The sequence below is a fragment of the Scyliorhinus torazame genome, chromosome 11, assembly GCF_047496885.1.
Source record: "Scyliorhinus torazame isolate Kashiwa2021f chromosome 11, sScyTor2.1, whole genome shotgun sequence".
NCBI lineage: Eukaryota > Metazoa > Chordata > Chondrichthyes > Carcharhiniformes > Scyliorhinidae > Scyliorhinus > Scyliorhinus torazame.
This window is the reverse complement of record NC_092717.1, coordinates 150,829,338-150,847,238: the sequence shown is the minus strand read 5'-3', so window position 1 is coordinate 150,847,238 and position 17,901 is coordinate 150,829,338. Positions and strand designations below refer to the sequence as shown.

At 45.9% G+C, this 17,901-nt stretch overlaps 1 protein-coding gene across 3 annotated transcripts in view; it reads left to right on the top strand.

Annotated features, from left to right (window-relative positions):
* abhd3 (abhydrolase domain containing 3, phospholipase) overlaps nucleotides 1–17,901 on the top strand; it is a 154,615-nt gene that overhangs the window by 123,244 nt on the left and 13,470 nt on the right. For all 3 annotated transcript variants that reach the window (XM_072467891.1, XM_072467889.1, XM_072467890.1), the window contains 2 exons: nucleotides 7,892–7,940; nucleotides 8,045–8,210. In XM_072467891.1, the coding sequence (XP_072323992.1) occupies nucleotides 7,892–7,940; nucleotides 8,045–8,210 (215 nt within the window). The remainder of the gene's footprint in view (nucleotides 1–7,891; nucleotides 7,941–8,044; nucleotides 8,211–17,901) is intronic.

Here is a 17,901-nt window from a genome sequence, read left to right as displayed (position 1 = left end):
ATACATGATTCACCTAAACTGAGACTGTGAAGCCATATTGCATGAAGAATGTGATACACCATCAATAAGAAATGACGAGTGATAAACGTAACTGAGGCTTTAATACACTAAACAGCAAGCCTCCTGCCTCTGGGTCCGGAGGCAGAGAATTGCCACTTTTATACAGAAGCCTGAGGGGAGGAGCCACAGGCGGAGCCAGCCTGGACAAGCCCAGGCATGTACAATACAGCACAGTGAATATAATACAATAACGTGGTTTACCACATTCACCCTGTTTAAAAAAAAGTCCGGCGGGGGTGAAGTGGTCTTAAAGGTCCAGTCTGTCGCGGGCCTTGACCTTCCCCTGTGACCGCCTCAGTCCCGGCTGTGGTGTGGGTGCCGGCATCAAGACCTGCGCTTCCGGGAGCGTGTTGACTTCTTCTTCACCCAGATGTTGAATCGGCGAAGGGGGGGGAGGGGGGGGCGGTGTAAGGGTGGTGTCCTCGGTGGGCCTGCGGGAGTCAGTTCGTGAGGGAGGTGGGCGGAGATGGCGGAAGACGGTGTAGGGTGGGGTGTGGTGGTGATGGTCGCCGGGGAGCCTGCAGGAGCCAAATCCCGAAGGGAGACCGTGTCCTGCAGCCCGTCCTGGTGTACCACGTAGGCATATTGGGGGTTTGCATGGAGGAGCAGGACCTTCTCGATGAGGGGGTCGGTTTTATGGCTCCTCGCATGCTTGTGGAGAAGGACGGGCCCTGGGACTGTCAGCCAGGACGGAAGTGAGACCCCGGAGGTGGACTTCCTGGGGAAGGCAAACATACGCTCATGAGGAATCTTAGTGGCCATACATAGAAGTGACCGGATGGAGTGGAGCGCATCGGGGAGGACCTCCTGCCAGCGGGAGACTGGGAGACATTTCGACCGTAGGGCCAGGAGGACGGCCTTCCAGACCATCGCGTTCTCCCTCTCCACCCGTCCGTTTCCCCGGGGGTTATAGCTGGTCGTCCTGCTGGAGGCGATGCCTTTGCTGAGCAGGAACTGACGCAACTCGTCGCTCATAAAGGAGGAGCCCCGATTACAATGATGTAGGCGGGGAACCCGAACAGGGTGAAAAGGCTGTGCAGGGCCTTGATAACGGAGGCAGAGGTCATGTCAGAACAGGGGATTGTCATGATATTCAGATAAACATCATGGTGCAAACACACATACACACTGATGGGCAGATCAAAGGACCAATTAACACACACGCAACATCACAGCCAATCACAAGCAAGAGCACACGCACTATAAAACGGGGAACACCACAGTTCCCGCTCTTTCCAGCAGGAGGCAGCTCAGGGCACAGAGCTCACAGCAAGCCACTCAGACATACACCATGTGCTGAGTGCCTCTCTAAGATAGTGTAAGGGCTGGGTCCACAGGTTAAAGGGTAAAGAACGAACCACAGTCATAAGTTTACAGATGTTGTTATTGATAGTAATAAAACAGAGTTGTACCATCTGTAACCGTGTTGGTTCGTCTGTATAGCGGAACACTCAACACGACAGGGATGGCGAAGGGGAATCTGGAGTACTCGTCAATGATGTTGAGGAAGTACACATTACGGTCAGTGGAGGGGAGGGGCCCTTTGAAGTACATTCTGAGGCGCTCAAAAGGGCGGGAGGCCTTTTCCAGATGTGCTCTGTCTGGCCGATAGAAATGCGGTTTGCACTCCGCGCAGACCTGGCAGTCCCTGGTCACGGGCCTGACCGCCTCGATGGAGTAGGGCAGGTTGCGAGCCTTGATAAAGTGGAAAAAGCGGGTGACAGAGGTCATCGTGGAGGGTACGGAGTCTGTCTACTTGTGCGCTGGCACATGTACCACGGGATAGGGCATCTGCAGGCTCACTGAGCTTCCCGGGTCGATACAAGATATCATAGCTGTAGGTGGAGAGCTCGATCCTCCACCTCAGAATCTTGTCATTCTTAATCTTGCCCCACTGTGTGTTATTGAACATGAAGGCAACCGACCTTCAGTCAGTGAGGAGAGTGAATCGCCTGCCGGCCAGGTAATGCCTCCAATGTCTCACAGCTTCTACAATGGCTTGGACCTCCTTTTCAACGGAGGAGTGTCGAATTTCGGAGGCATGGAGGGTACAGGAGAAGAAACCCACGGGCCTGCCCACCTGGTTGAGTAGCGGCCAGAGCAAAGTCCGACGCATCGCTCTCCACTTGGAAAGGGAAGGACTCGTCCACTGCGTGCATCGCGGCTTTGGCGATGTCTGCTTTGATGCGATCGAAGGCCAGTCGGGCCTCAGTCGTCAGGGGAAACGTGGTGGACTTGATCAGTGGGCGGGCCTTGTCTGCGTAGATGGGGACCCACTGCATAGTAAGGGACGACCCCAGGCATCTTTTCAGGGCATGCGGTCGGGGTCGGGCCCTAGGACTTCGTGTTCCACGACGTAGCCGAGGATGGCCAGGCGGGTTGTACGAAAGACGCATTTCTCTCCATTGTAAGTTGGGTTCAGGAGTTTTGCAATGTGGAGGAAGCGCCGGAGGTTCTCGTCATGGTCCTGCTGGTCATGGCCGCCGATGGTGATGTTGTCTAGGTACGGGAACGTGGCCCGCAGCCCGTACTTGTCAACCATTCAGTCCATTCCTGTTTGGAAGACCGAGACCCCATTGGTGACGCCGAAGGGGACCCTGAGGAAGTGATAGAAGCGGCCGTCTGCCTCGAAGGCAGTGTATTGGCGGTCCTCCGGGCGGATAGGGAGCTGGTGGTACGCAGACTTCAAGTCGACTGTAGAGAAGACAATGCTGCGCAATCTGATTGACCATGTCAGATATGTGGGGGAGGGGGTATGCATCGAGCTGCGTGTACCGGTTGATGGTCTGGCTATAAGCGATGACCATCCGGTGCTTCTCCCCAGTCTTGAAGACCACCACTTGGGCTCTCCAGGTGTTGTTACTAGCCTCAATGATCCCCTCTCGCAGGAGTCACTGGACCTCTGACCTGATGAAGGCCCTGTCCTGGGCACTGCAGCGTCTGCTTCTGGTAGCGACGGGCTTACAGTCCGGGGTGAGGTTTGCGAAGAGGGAGGGTGGGGCGACCTTAAAGGTTGTGAGGCTACAGACGGTGAGAGGGGCAGGGGTCCGTTGAACTTTAGGGTAAGGCTCTGGAGGTGGCACTGGAAGTCGAACCCCAGTAATAGGGCAGCGCAGAGATGGGGGAGGACGTAGAGCCTAAAGTTGGTGTACTCTATGCCTTGCACAGTGATGGTCGCGATACCCCCGGATTTCCACTGCGTGGGATCCGGAAGCCAGGAAGATTTTCTGGGTCGCGGGTAGGATGGGGAGGGATGTGCTCCCGGAGCGAAAAGGCAGACCGTCTCGTGCCCATTGATCCGGACGGTCATCGTGGACTTCACGATGTGGTGCGGCCGGGACTGGTCGAGTGTGACGGAGGCGAGTGTCGGAAGGCGATCGGTAGGCCGGTCGGAGGTGGCGGCGGCCAGCATACGGTCGGGTGAGCAGGGCTCCCGGGAGGCCGCGGAGTGGTCCCAAGATGGCGGCCCCCATGAATCGCCCGTGGCAGGTGAGGTGCAAGATGGTAGCCCCCGTGGGTCGCACATGGCGGGTGGAGTGTAAGATGGTGTAAAAAATGGCAGCCCCCGTGTGACGCACGTGGCGGGTGAAGTGTAAGATGGCGTCCAAGATGGCGGTCCCTGTGGGTCGCACGTGTCGGCCGAAATTAAAGATGGCGGCACCCACGGGTCGCACATGGCGGGTGGCGCGCGGCAGCTGAGGGTGGCCACGACAGGCAGCAGGCAGCGCTGCTGGGCCTAGATGATTTAGGGGGGCGTCGGGCCTGGCAGGCTTTTGCGAATTGTCCCTTCTTCCCACAGCCGTTACAGATCGTGTTCCGTGCCAGTCAGCGTTGTCGGGGGTGATTACTTGGCCGCAGAAGTAGCACTTTGGGTCTCCGGCGTAGGCGGGCCGCTGCGCGGCGCAGGCTTGCGTCGCACCCAGGTCGGTTGATGGCTGCGCCCACAAGACACATGAGGGTGCCGCGCGGTCGGAGGTGTAGGCCCCCATGTTCTGGGAGGCCACCTCCAGTGAGTTGGAGAGTTGTACTGTCTCTGGGAGGCCGAGTGTCCCCCTTCTAATAATCGTTGGCGGATATAGTTTGAGTGCATGCCCGCGACACAGGCGTCCCTGATCAGCAGCTCCGCGTGCTGGGTAGCCGATATCGCCCAGCAGTCACAGTTCCGGCAGAAGATGCGCAAGGCACACAGGAATTCTGCGAGTGATTCCCCAGGGCGTTGGCGTCTCGTAGCGAGGAGGTGTCTAGCATATACCTGGTTAATGGATTTCACATTGTGTCCCTTTAGCAGCGTTATTGCATTGGCTGTTCCCATCCCATTTATCCCAATGGTTTCTCTCAGATATCAGGGTCACGGCAAAATCTTGCATTACTGTCCCCAAAAGGATGATCTTCTTCTTTTGGGATGATAGTGAGAACTTCAAGGTCGGAATGAAATTTTTCCTTACCATCATCAGAGTCAAGGGTCAGGACACAAGTAGTAATGACAGCAGCATATTGAATACGGCTGACCTGTAGGTGAAGAGCCTTGAGTCTTTTATACAATTGGGGTGTTTGGGCAGTGCATCTATGATCCTATTCTAGATGGCAAAACTAACTCCACGGACCCAAGGGTTTCTGTCAGTCTTTTCTTTCCAGTAGAAGGTGTATCCCTCCTGTTTGTTCCTTCAGCTGCTCCTCTTCAGGAAGGCAGGCTTCAATGAGTGGGCAATGCCAATTTGGAGTCATGATTGCTCACATGATACAATTACTATTCTTTTTTCTGGAACATCACTCTGAGTGACTCTTACCCATGAGCGTTGTAACATTCCAAGTTACAAATTTTTTTTATGTTGACCATGAAGATGGAGATCCTGCAGGGTGTGGTTCCACAGCTACAGGAAAGTGGGGCAGCCTATTTTTAAGATATCTTTTCTCGCCTCTCCCTCTCCATTTGGGCTGAGCAGAGTGTATCCTGCAGAGGACTGTTCAGTCACAGGCAATGCTGCCCAAAGACACCTCTTTCCCAACACAGGTGTCCAACGGCCTTCTATCGCCTGTGTGCAGATTCTTGACTAGGGACTCACAGGTTCACAGCCCTGTCACTGTTGCCAATATTCCATCGCCGCATGATTTGATAAATGGTAGAAGTCTGAGGACGGGATTTTTCGGCTGCGCCCGCCCGGTGAAATTCCTGCCCGAGGTTAATGGACCTTGACATGGTTCCCATCCCATCAGTGGTGATCTTGCGGCGGGTGCAGCCAAAAATTCCAGCCCTGAATCATTTTTTGGTTAATGTCGGGACCTTGGACCATCATTGTCCATATGATCGTGACAGGTTACTGGTCAGATTTCAGTAATGTGTCAAGCCACAATGGCTGGGACCACATTGCTGGTGCAGCCTTCTTCCACCTTTGTAGCCATGAAAGTGGCCCTCAGTGCAAAGGCCTGAGACATTTCCTGTTTGGAACTTATTCTGCAGTACAGGATCCATTGTACTTTTGAAGACAGCCAAAGGCTTGCACATCTGTTAAAGATTTTAAATAGCCAAACAGATGGTGAGGCTGATTTGCATAGAATAAATGAAAGCAATAGGAATTTAAAGAATTGTTTCTGGAATTCATACTGAGCTAGCCTTTCAATATTACAAATTCAGAAAAACCTTTTAACCAGTGGATAATATATTCTAATGCATCTGAAGACTTTTGCAGCAGTGCTGATCTTTTATTTGTTCGCTTGCCAATTGTTAGAAGTAATGTGGCAATCAAATTATTTAATGATCACCAAACTTTTAATCACAACATTGTCATCACTCACTTTAGTAAAGACAGATTTAACTCAGATATGAACTGTAAGGAAGGCCATTTTTACCCAACTTTTATACTCCTTCCACCTCTAAACCATGATTTATTTCTGTGAGGTAAGGCTTCCAAATCACAGCCACCTTCATAAAATAAGTTTGAACATAGCCACTTCTGGAATGGTGCCGGCAACTTTTAAATCACTAGATTAATCCCTAGGTTGAGAGGGTTGTCCTGTGACCAGAAGCTAGAGGCTAAGTAAATTGGATCTATACTCTGGAGTTTAGAAGGAAAGGTGATCTCACTGAAACATATGAAATTCTGAAGGAGCCTTATAGCTCAGACACTGGACGCTTATTTCGCCTGGTTGGGTATCTAGAACACAGGGGCACAGTCTTATAATAAGCGATTGATCATTTAGGACTGAGATGAGGAGAAATTTCTTCACTCAAAGGATTGTAAAACCTTGGGATTTTCTACCCCAGAGGGTTGTAGATGTGGCATTATTGAATCTATGTAAGGCAGAAATAGACAGATTTTAGGGCCCTCAGAAAATCAAGGGATATGATGGGAAGCAAGTAGGAAAGTGGGAGGCACAGTGCTTAGCACTGTTGCCTCTCAGCGCTTGGGACCCGGGATCAATTTTGGCCGTGGGTGACTGTGTGGAGTTTACACATTCTCTCCGGGCCATGGGTGACTATTTGTGTGGAGTTTACATGTTCTCCCAGTGTCTGCGTGGGTTTCCTCCGGGTGATCCGGTTTCCTCCCACAGTCCTAAGATGTGCAGGACAGGTAGATTGGCCATGATCAATGCACAGGGTTACGGGAATCGGGCAAGAGTGTGGGCCTAGGTAGAGTGCTCTTTTGGTGGTGGAGACTCGATGGGCTGAATGGCCTCCTCCTGCACTGTAGGGATTCTATGAATTTGAAGCCAAAGGGCAGCCATGCTCATATTGAAAGGCGGAGCACGTTTGATTTTCTATTTGGCCTACTGCTTTTATTTCTTAATGAATGATTAGGATCTGGAATGGATTTCCCTGAGTGTGGTGAAAGCAGATTCAGTCATAATTTTCAAAAGAGAATTAGATAATGAGATAAAAAGAAGATAAAATTACAGGATGACAGGGGAAAGGCAGGGGTGTGGGAACTAGATGAGTTGCTTCTGCAGAACACCAGCATGGAAACCACAGGCCGAATGGCCCCCTTTGGTGCTGTTACCAAATTATCATTCTATTATTACTAAATGCTTATAACAATGAAATGACATTCAGATTTTAGTGATAATGGTGCTCATATCTTCTGCGCATTGGATAGAATATTTACTGAGAGTATATTGCCTGAAGGAGCAGCTGACTTTGAATTGAAAGCCCCTAATTAAAGTAAGGAAATTTCTCCCTAGAATCAGCATTTGGAAGATGCAGGTAGTTCCTGTGAAAAGTGAGTGCCTGTGTTTAATTTGTTTCTTTGCTTACATCTGTACATGTAGGTCAGTGTGGGTCCAAAGCATCATTCTTTTTAATCAGCAAAAAGGCTGGCAATTGCCTACGCGCTTCCAACGAATGAATGCCACTGTTTAATTTTACTAAATAAAATCAATTGCTCACAAACTGTTTAGAACCTTTGAGCCCCAGACAGTTTTTAAAAAAATGTTCTTGCTTACTCCTTCTCTCCTTCAAAGCGATGGCTTGTGCTGAAATATGGTTCAATGGCACAGGCCACCTTCTGGTACTTTGCCCAAGTATTCACTCTTCATTTGAGAGCCTAGATGGTGAGTGGCAATGAGCTACTTGACTGAAGGGGAATTACAGCCAAATCCTGTTTTTACTTGACATCCAACCGCATGCATTCTAGCAAAGATCAAGAGCTGGAACCCTGGCTGATCTTTTCCCTCACCTTAGCTGAACGAAGTTAAGGCCAATTATAGTGCTTTCTTCCCCTTTCCCACCTACCCCAATACACAATATTTTAATTACTAAACTTTTACTTCAGGTTTTTTATATATATTTTGACATTTTGTGTTTCAGAAATATCTATAGTTTCTTTTTGCATTATAGGCACAGGCACATCTTGGAAAAAGTATTTGACATTGACTACGTCCTCAAGGTAAATACTTCCTTTGTTACTTTCTGTTAGTTTTGGAAATAAGTTTGGATACAGTAAATGTGTGTTGCTTTCATTTTATGCTTGCTTAACTTATTTCAATATAGGCTAAAACTATCCGAGAATTTGATGAACGGTTTACATCACTGATGTTTGGTTACAAGACAATTGCTGATTACTACAGAGATGCCAGTCCTCACCACAAACTAAAGTCCATTGAAATTCCAGTCTTGTGCTTGAATGCTTTAGATGATGTTTTCTCACCAGGTCATGGTAAGTTTATATTTCATATTTAGAGGCTCCATTAATCTTTAAATCTATCGTACGGAGTTGAAAGGAGAGCAAAGTTCAAAATCAATTCTCCCCTTCTTTTCAGACTTGGGTTTTCTTTCGTCAAGACTGTATAAACTTTTCATCTTTATGGGTGCTTAGCTGCACACTATGGAGCTTTGGGAGTGGGGGTTGGGGGGGGGGGCACATTCAAGGGCAAATGGCTTTGTTAGATATGAGATCAAAATTAATCAGCATAAAATCCTGTTTTGCAGGAGACTCACTCGCAGAATTTGATCTATAAAGTTAAAATTTACATTAGCATTAACTTGCATTTATTTCAAGTTGTTGACGCAAAGAGCTTGCAGTTTGGGGAGGTAGTGGTGTAGTAGTATTGCCACTGGACTAGTAATCCAGAACCCAGAGTACTCTGGGGTCCCAGGTTCAAATCCCAGCAGATGGTGAAATTTGAATTCAATAAAAATCTGGAATTAAAAGTCTATTGATGACCATGAAATCTAGCCCTGTAGGGAAGGAAATCTGCCATCCTTACCTGGTCTGTCCTATATGCGACTCCAGACCCCCAGCAATGTGATTGACATTTATCTGCTCCTCAAGGGCCATTAGGGATGGCACAGCTTGTGACGCCCATGTCTCATGAACAAGTAAATAAAATAAATTAATAAAGGAAAATATTCCACAGATACCTTGCTAAAGAAAGGAAAGTTGGGATAATAATAATGCCCCTAAGAGACAAGCATGATAAAATTGCAGGCAGTGATAGCAGCAATATTAAATAACTATTATGCTTCAGTATTTACCCCTTCAATGTCTTCATCCTCATACAGCTCTTCCATCTCGACATCTGGCAAGTCATCACCGCTTTGCAATGCTGGATTGTGTAGTGTGCAGCAAGGCAGGATGATGCATGGCACCCTGTGGGGAGTGTGCTGGAGTGCTGTGCTAGATCTGTCCAGGCATTGGAACCCCATTTTTAGTATCCCTATGGTGCATTCCACCAAAGTCTGGGTTGCGCCGTGAACTTCATTATACCTTCTTTCAACAGGTGGCTAAGGCCACCGTAAGGGCATCAGCAGCCACGTTCTTTGGGGGCGACGTTTGTCCCCAAGGAGCCAATCCTGGATCGGGTGTGGTCCATTGAATATGTCTTGAATCTGTGATTAACTCCAGATATGAAAGATGGACATTCCTAAGATATCATGTGCAATACTGCATGATCCGTTTGCCCTGGTCACACATCAGCTACACTCTGAGTGAATAGAAGCCTTTGCAGTTGACGTACTGGACGTCTTGTTGCCAGGGAGCTTTAACAACCACATGAATACAGGCAATGGCACCTTGCACTTATGGAAATCCAGAAATCTCAGAAAATATCAATGCTTGATCTCTGTCAACTTTCGCAAGATCATGGGCTTTGCAAAAATGGCACCTGTGAACTCCTGGATGCATTTGTGGGTTGATGCTTTGGAGATCATGTACAGAGGGCTCCAGTGGAGTCCTGGAAGGAGCCAGAACCGTAGATGTTGGGTGCGACAGTTATTTTCATTGCCATTGGCAATTGCTGTCCTCTCAGTCCCCATGGCGCCACATCCTGCAGATTTGAGTGACCAGTTCCCTTGACATGTGCAGGCATTGGCGACACTTGTTCTTGCTCATCTGCGGATAACACATGCAGCTTCTATACACCCAGGTCTAGTGAGGCACCTATGAATGATGACTCTCTGAGGATCATCCCCTTAGACATGAGGGTTTGGTTCCTCCCTTTGAGGAACCAGATGCTTCATTTGCATTTTTCTCCTTCTTCTCTCCTAACTATAAGCAATAATGCAGGTAGTGACAACACCAGAATCCATCTTCCCGATGGTCACCTCATTGAAATATCAAAGAGAGAGGCACAAGAGTCAGCATTTGTTTGTAAAGATCCACTTTTGATCAAGGAATAATTTGCGACTGCAGCCTCAAGGCCTCTCTGCACATGCCGGAGAGTCCTGGCCCCTGAAATGATGCCCAGTGGGGGAGTGCACGTTTGCCATTTTTCCCCTTACCCCAACCCACTTGACCGACTGCCGACAGCTTTGGCCAGGCAGCTAGATGTCTGCTTTCAGTTGAGGTGCTGGGATTGCCATGATCTGCACTCCAAGACTGAGCAGTTTGGCCTGACCGTGGACAAATGTTCAGTGTGTACATTACAATAATTAAGTGGGTCCGGAGGCTTCTGTGAGTGCTCCATGGCCACATTTACAAGGAGGTCCTCTAGTTTGTCCAGTCGCTCAATAGTTCTGCGGTTGCATGACACCTAATGTGAAGGCTGCACACAAGGGATTGAAACTAGAGGAACAACCATTGCTACTTTGAGGGATCAATATTATGTGATTGGGCATAATTGTTTCACCTCCCTCACTCCCTGCATGTCGAGTGAGTAGCTGCAGACCTCTCTCAGCTGTGCCTGTGTCATCATCTTGGAATTAACATTACAGTGGACTGGTTATTTATTTCCCATAACCCCAGTCATGTTTTTGTGTACAAACCTGCCCGCTCATTCTCCCTCAGTGGAGCTCATGCTTTGCAGCCCCTTCCCTTCCCTTATCTTACCTTCCCACAATTCTTTCTGGCCTTTTCTCACGATAGACCCATTGCCCAGAAACACATTTAAAACCAGCCCACCTTCACCCTCGTGTGCACGCTGCAGAGACTTGCCTGAAACCCCCCGAAACTGAGGTGGTGCAGCCTGCGAAGGCTGGTGCTTTTCACTGCAATCGCTGCGCAATAGAGGTTTTGCGAGCTCATCTTGAAGTCCTGAGCAAAGTGCAGGTGGCCTTCTGCACATTGCTTAAAAGCTGAATTGAAACATGTTGTTCTAATTGCATGCCGACATCGGGTTTAAATTAAATGGAGGGGAATGATATCAATGAGTAGGCATCATAATGAGATATTAATGTATGCCAACGACATCTGCGATGTTCGATGGTGGGAAATGCAGCCTGCCATGGACATAGTGCGCACACACTTCCTCATCTTACATCATTGGAAAGCCTGTTTTGAGCCTTCTTAGGAGATTTAGCTCTTCTCCTGCCCTGCGCCCACCCCGATCAGGAGCGGAACCCTCTTTGACCAAACTTTTAATCAGGTGCCCGATTATCTCCAGATGCAATTTATTGCTAAGTTTTTCTTCACAAGATTCCTGTGAAATGCCTTTGAAGTGGCTTGCGGGAGGTGCTATATGAATGCTGTTGTGTGACATTGTTAGAACTCTTGATTCATTTCAAATTTTCAAATGCGTAACCAATCTTATACAATAAATATTGTCTATTTTATTTTCCAAATCAGATCTGTGTATTGGGCAAATGCACTGTCTGGGTCAGCACTGAACTGTTGACTGGAAATGTCCCAGATTTTATCACGGGTCAGCTGCTGAGTTCGTTGGCTTCTGTTGGGCTGTGGTGCAAATGTGTTACAGTTGGTCATGTAGTTGGTCACAGTGTTCCAGTCTGAGGAAATTATATTTGAAAATAACAACCTAAATTGCTGCTTTTGATCACTTTTCAGTGACTTCTATTGAAAGTGACTTTGTGTGGACATTGGGCTAGGACAGGATCAGAATTGGATGTGATGCCCCAGTAGTCATGTAGCCTGCCAAAAGTCAGTTCTACAGCCCACAGAAGTACTAGAAAGAGACTGGAACCTATGTCATTGTACTTCAGCATGGACAGCCACCTCAGGAAAGGAAGTTTGTCATGAGAATGTCGCTTTAAGACATGTTTGACTGCTCATGTTACTGCAGTGATGTCAGAGTGTGGGTGGAGCTGAGCTCTGGTTCTGCTTTTTAGTTTCACTTTGGGAAAAGCTTGGGTGTGTCTGTGTCTTTTTGTTTTTTCAGTGTGTTGCAGCTGACGTCAGCCAAAGCAGCTGTATTGTTGAGCTCTCTGCCATGAAGGACTATCTCTTGATCATTTGGTGAATTCAGAAGAATTATAAATGTTTTCAATAGTGAATGTAAACTCTGATGTACTTCTGTTTAAAGGTCTGTTAAGTCTTTGGGTGTAAAAGAACAGCATACAGGTTACTTAGTGTTGCATTCGTTGGGGGGTGTATTTCATTTACTGGTTGCTAAGATGTTCACTTTGCTTTAAAAAGGTTAACTTGAGTTCATAGAACAAACATTGTTTTGTTTTAGAAAGTGCTGGTCCATTCCTGCTGTACCATACCTGTAGAGTGGGCCGTGTGCTCCCCATACCACAATCTATTAAAAGTTGTGGGTAAGGTGAACTCCATGATATACCTTGGGATTCTCTAAACCCCTGACCCATAACAATTGGTAGACAAAAGTCTATCTATTGGATTGGCTTAGTGAACTTAAAGACAGTGAGGGGTGAGCATATTGTGGTTGCTTTTCAGGTGTGGTATTTTAGTTTAAGTAGGATGTGTGTTGTGGACAATGGCTCTTTCATATGCTCAGAAGTTTTTGGGGTGGAGACAGTCACACACGACAGAGACTAAAAGCAGACTGTTAGATTTGGCAAAAACATTGCAGTTAATATTACCTGACAAAATGCAAAAAGATGAGATAATTATGGTGGTAGCTAAGCATTTAAAGTTGCCTGAGATACAGTTTGACTCATTGGAAATGTCAAAAATTCAGTTACAACTTAAACAAATGGAACATGAGAAATAATTAAAGCAGCTTGAATACAAAAGAGATAGAGAGGAAAAAGAAAGAGAAAGGGAGTTACAGATCAGGGAAAAAGATAAAGAGAGAGAGTTTGAACTTCAGAAAATGGCCATGAAACATGACAGTCGGATAAAATTGGCAGGCATAAAGGGAAACGTACAGTTGGATGATAGTGATCAGGATAGTGAGAAAGACCGTCGAAGTCGAAGGCGTGGTGGGGATCTATTTAAACATGTCCAAGCATTGCCAAGGTTTGACGAGAAGGAGGTAGAAGCCTTTTCATTTCATTTGAGAAGGTGGCTAAATGAATGAAATGGCCACAGGACATGTGGGTATTACTGATTCAAACAAAGCTGGTAGGTAGGGCCAGTGAAGAGTTTGCATCACTATCAGAGGAGGTATCTGAGTCGTATGAGGAGGTGAAGAAATCCATTTTAGGTGCCTATGAACTAGTGCCTGAAGCTTATAGACAAAGGTTTAGAAATTTAAGGAAAGAATTTGATCAAACATACATGGAGTTTGAAAGGCTCAAACAGAATAATTTTGATAGGTGGATAAGGGCTTTGAAAATAGAGCAAATGTATGAAGCTCTCAGAGAAAGTATACTTTTGGAGGAGTTTAAAAATTCAATTCCTGATCTAGTGAGAACTCATGTGGAAGAGCAGAGGGTTAAAACTGCGAGATTAGCAGCAGAAATGGCAGATGATTATGAATTAGTACATAAATCAAAGCTTGGTTTCTGACATCAGTTTCAGCCTGTGAGGGATAGAAACTAGGGATATGAGAAATACTCAAGTGGTAGAGGTAAAGGTGAAATGGGAGATAATAAGGAGAGTGTACCTCAGATTAAAAAAGAAATCCAGGAGGGTGGAAGAGAAATTAAAAGTTTCAAATGTTTTCACTGTCATAAACTAGGCCATGTAAAGTCGCAGTTTTGGTGGTTGAAGAAAAGCACTGGGAAGGCTGATATGGTGAAACAGGATAAGACAGTGGGGTTTGTTAAAGTGGTAAAGGAAAGCCCAAGTGAAGCGAAGTAGGTGCAAAAGATTGTACAGCCTGATCAAGAGGTGATTGATAAGAAAGTGCCAGATCTCTTTAAAGAGTTTACTTGTGGGGGTAAAGTTTACTCATGTGTATCAGGAGGAGCAGGTAAAGAAGTCACAATTTTAAGAGATACGGGAGCTAGTCAATCTTTAATGGTAAGAGATGAGGACTTATGTAGTTTGGGAAACATGTTGTCAGAAAAGGTGGTAATATGTGGAATTCAGGGTGAGAGGAGTAGCGTTACATTATATAAGGTAAGGTTGGAAAGTCCAATGAAGAGTGGTGAATTGGTAGTAGGAGTAATAGATAAACTATCTTGTCCAGGAATACAGTTTATCTTGGGTAATGATATAGCTGGATCGCAGGTGGGAGTGATGCCTACTGTGGTTGATAAGCCAGTGGAATATCAGACAACTGAAGTGTTGAAGGACGAATATCCTGGGATTTTTCCGGATTGTGTAGTAACAAGGTCGCAAAGTCATAGGTTAAGACAAGAGGAGAAATCAAAGAGTGAAGATGAAATTGAAGTGCAATTATCAGAAACGATTTTTGATCAGATGGTTGAAAAAGAACAAGAACAGGTGGAGGATGAGGGGGTTATTTTTAGTTCAGGAAAATTGGCGGAGTTATAACAGAAAGTTATAAAAATAAAACGGATGTATCAGAAAGCATATACGGAAGAGGAATCTGAGTGTATACCAGAATGTTATTACCGTAAAATTAATGTCTTGATGAGAAAATGGAGACCTTTACATATGCAGGCGGATGAAAAGTGGGCAGAAGTTCATCAAGTAGTATTGCCGGTAGGGTATAGAAAGGAGGTGTTGCGAGTTGCACATGAGGTACCAATGGGAGTTCATTTGGGAATAATGAAAACTCAAGCTAAAATCCAAAAACATGTTTATTGGCCTGGACTACATAAAGATGGTCGTAAAATTTTGTCAATAATGTCACACATGTCAAGTGATAGGGAAACCTCAAGCAGTGATAAAACCAGCGCCCTTAATACCCATTCCAGCATTTGAGGAACCTTTTACAAGGGTCCCAATTGATTGCGTAGGACCGCTTCCGAAAACAAAAAGTGGGAATCAATATATTTTGACTATAATGGATTTGTCTACTAGGTTTCCATAGGCCATTCCAGTACGTAATATTACAGCTAAAAGGATTGTGGAGGAGTTAAGTCTTTGGGTGTAAAAGGACATCATACAGGTTACTTAATGTTGTATTCTTTGGGGGTGTTTGTTCAAAAAAAGTTAACTTGAGTTCATAGAATAAACATTGTTTTGTTTTTAAAATTGCTGGTCCATTTCTGCTGTACCGTACCTATAGAGTGAGCCGTGTGCTCCCCATACCACATCTAGTAAAAGTTGTGGGTCAGGTGAACTCCATGATACACTTTGGGATTCTCTAAACCCTGACCCATAACAAGTTGAAAAAGAAAGTTGGAACAAAAATCAATATATAAATGGTCTTGACATTGTATACTTAAATTGCAAGCAATATATTGTATCAGAATTATGATAGATAGAACTTGAAACAAAATTGATAAATACTAATGATTGTCATTAGCTGGTAACAGTTTGAAATTACAGCGAGATTTTGCAGCAATACTTTAAGGTACGGCAAAAGTCCAGAGTTGCAGCCAACATGATGAGAGAAAGACAGACAGAGAAAGAAGTTGTGCTCATGAGGTGATAGACATGCATCACTTGGGTTTGGCAGCTAGCATATGAAGGAATCACAAATGCACAGGACAAATGTAGGCAATTGACAACATTCATTTTGTATTTGTGGGTTGTCGCTCCCAAAATAAATATCAGTATATCAGTGAGGTTGCAACTTGTTAAAGGTGGTAGCAAGCTAAAAGTGCTGCTTATAACCTTTCTGGGCTGCTGTAGCTCAGCTCAGTTTGTTTGACATGTAGATTTTTGGTGTTTGGAAATGCCGAACCTGCACTTTCTTGACAACATGAATGTTCCTGGAGCACCATCTTTGCTAAACTATCCCTGCATTCTGGCAGCTATTTCTCCACGTCTAACAATTTCCACTCCCCATCAGTCTGAAAAAGTACCATCAGTGCTTCCTCTGTAAGATCCTGAAAATTCATTGGCAGGATAGGCACACCAAAGCCAGTGTTCTTGCTCAGGCCAACATCCCCAGTATTGAGGCACTGACCACGCTCAATCAGTTGTGGGTGGGCCACAACTTCCGCATGCCTGACATGAGACTGCTGAAACAAGCGCTCTACTCAGGGCTTTGACAAAAAAGACAAGCCCCAGGAGGGCAAATGAAATGACACTCCCAAAGCCTCTTTCAAAAAGTACAATATTCCCACTGACATCTGGGAATCCCTGGCTCAAGGCTGCCCAAAGTGGAGGAAAAGCATCCTGGAAGGAGCTGAACACTAGTTTCATTCCGGGAGCCAGGTGAAGCCAAGCTTCGACAATGAAAGAAGTGCATAGCAACCCAGGCATCCGACCCACTCACTTTGCCAACCACTGTCTGCCCCACCTCCAACAGAGAATGTAGGTCGTGCATTGGACTCCTCAGTCACCTGAGAACTCAATTTTAATGTGGAAGGAAGTCATCCTCGAATCGGTGGGTCTGCCTAAGAAGAAAAGACTGTGGGCGGGATTCTCCGTCCTGCCGGCAGCGGGATTCTCCATCCCAGCAGCCGGCCAATGGGATTTCCCATTGTTGACACCCCCACGCCGTCGGAAAATCTGGCCTGTATATTTTGAGAGCAGAATGGTGAGCATATGTAGGATGCTCAGAGAAATAGCAGATTGGGAAAGTACCATCAGCAGAGGATAGTAAGAGCCTGCAGAAATGCAGTGCACATTACATCTACAAGCTAATCTGTTTCTATCTAAGCTTGTCCTCTTAACAAGCACAAAACTCCACCTAAAAACGACATACGTGGGGAATTGTCATTTTTTTAAAATTGCTATTCCCAGAGCCTTGCAGGTGTATTCAGCTATACCAACGCACTGCATCAATTTCCTTTTCCCACACTTTGGAGAGCATCACATAGTACCAAAATGGTGCTAGTCCCTGAAAATTAATTAAGTCCCCTGTATTGTAATATAGATGAGTTTTTAATACAGTGATTGATCACAGGGCTCTGTCTTGCAAAGATTAGTTGACTATTACAATGACTGCCATTGTGTAAATGTTGTGCATTTTAGTACTTTTCCCTATGTAGTAAGTGCCATAATGCTTTCAAAACTCTACAGAAATGTCCTGGAAACTCTCCTGTCATGTTTTGTGTTGTTATTTAAATATCCAAAGATCTATAGCTTTGAAAATGTCCTGCTATTGAAAGTAAAAGTAAAGCCATCGCTTCACTCCATTGATCGACAGGCAATCTGCTATGAAAGGGAAATGAAAGTGTAGCTGTGGCTTACAAAAGGCCAACTGATTTTCCATTTGGTCTCTTTGGCTGCTTTGATAGCTGATGCTAATATACATGTTTGACTGGGTGACTCACTTATCTCAGCAGGGGACTTCATTCACAATTTGATTGACAGCTTTAAGAGGTTATTAAAGCATAATATGCCTTAGATGTAGTAAATGGATAAGTTTGTTTTTACAATGAAGTGACCACTTGAAGGGATTTACATTTTATGAATGGCTTTTATGAATGACAACTTTTTCTCAGTATGGATTGTCTTTGAATAGGACAGCTATATTGCCTGTTAATTTATTTTCACTGTCAATTTTTCCAAATTGGGCAGCACGGTAGCATTGTGGATAGCACAATTGCTTCATAGCTCCAGGGTCCCAGGTTCGATTCCGGCTTGAGTCACTGTCTGTGCGGAGTCTGCACATCTTCCCCGTTTGTGCGTGGGTTTCCTCCGGGTGCTCCGGTTTCCTCCCACAGTCCAAAGATGTGCAGGTTAGGTGGATTGGCCATGATAAATTGCCCTTAGTGTCCAAAATTGCCCTTAGTGTTGG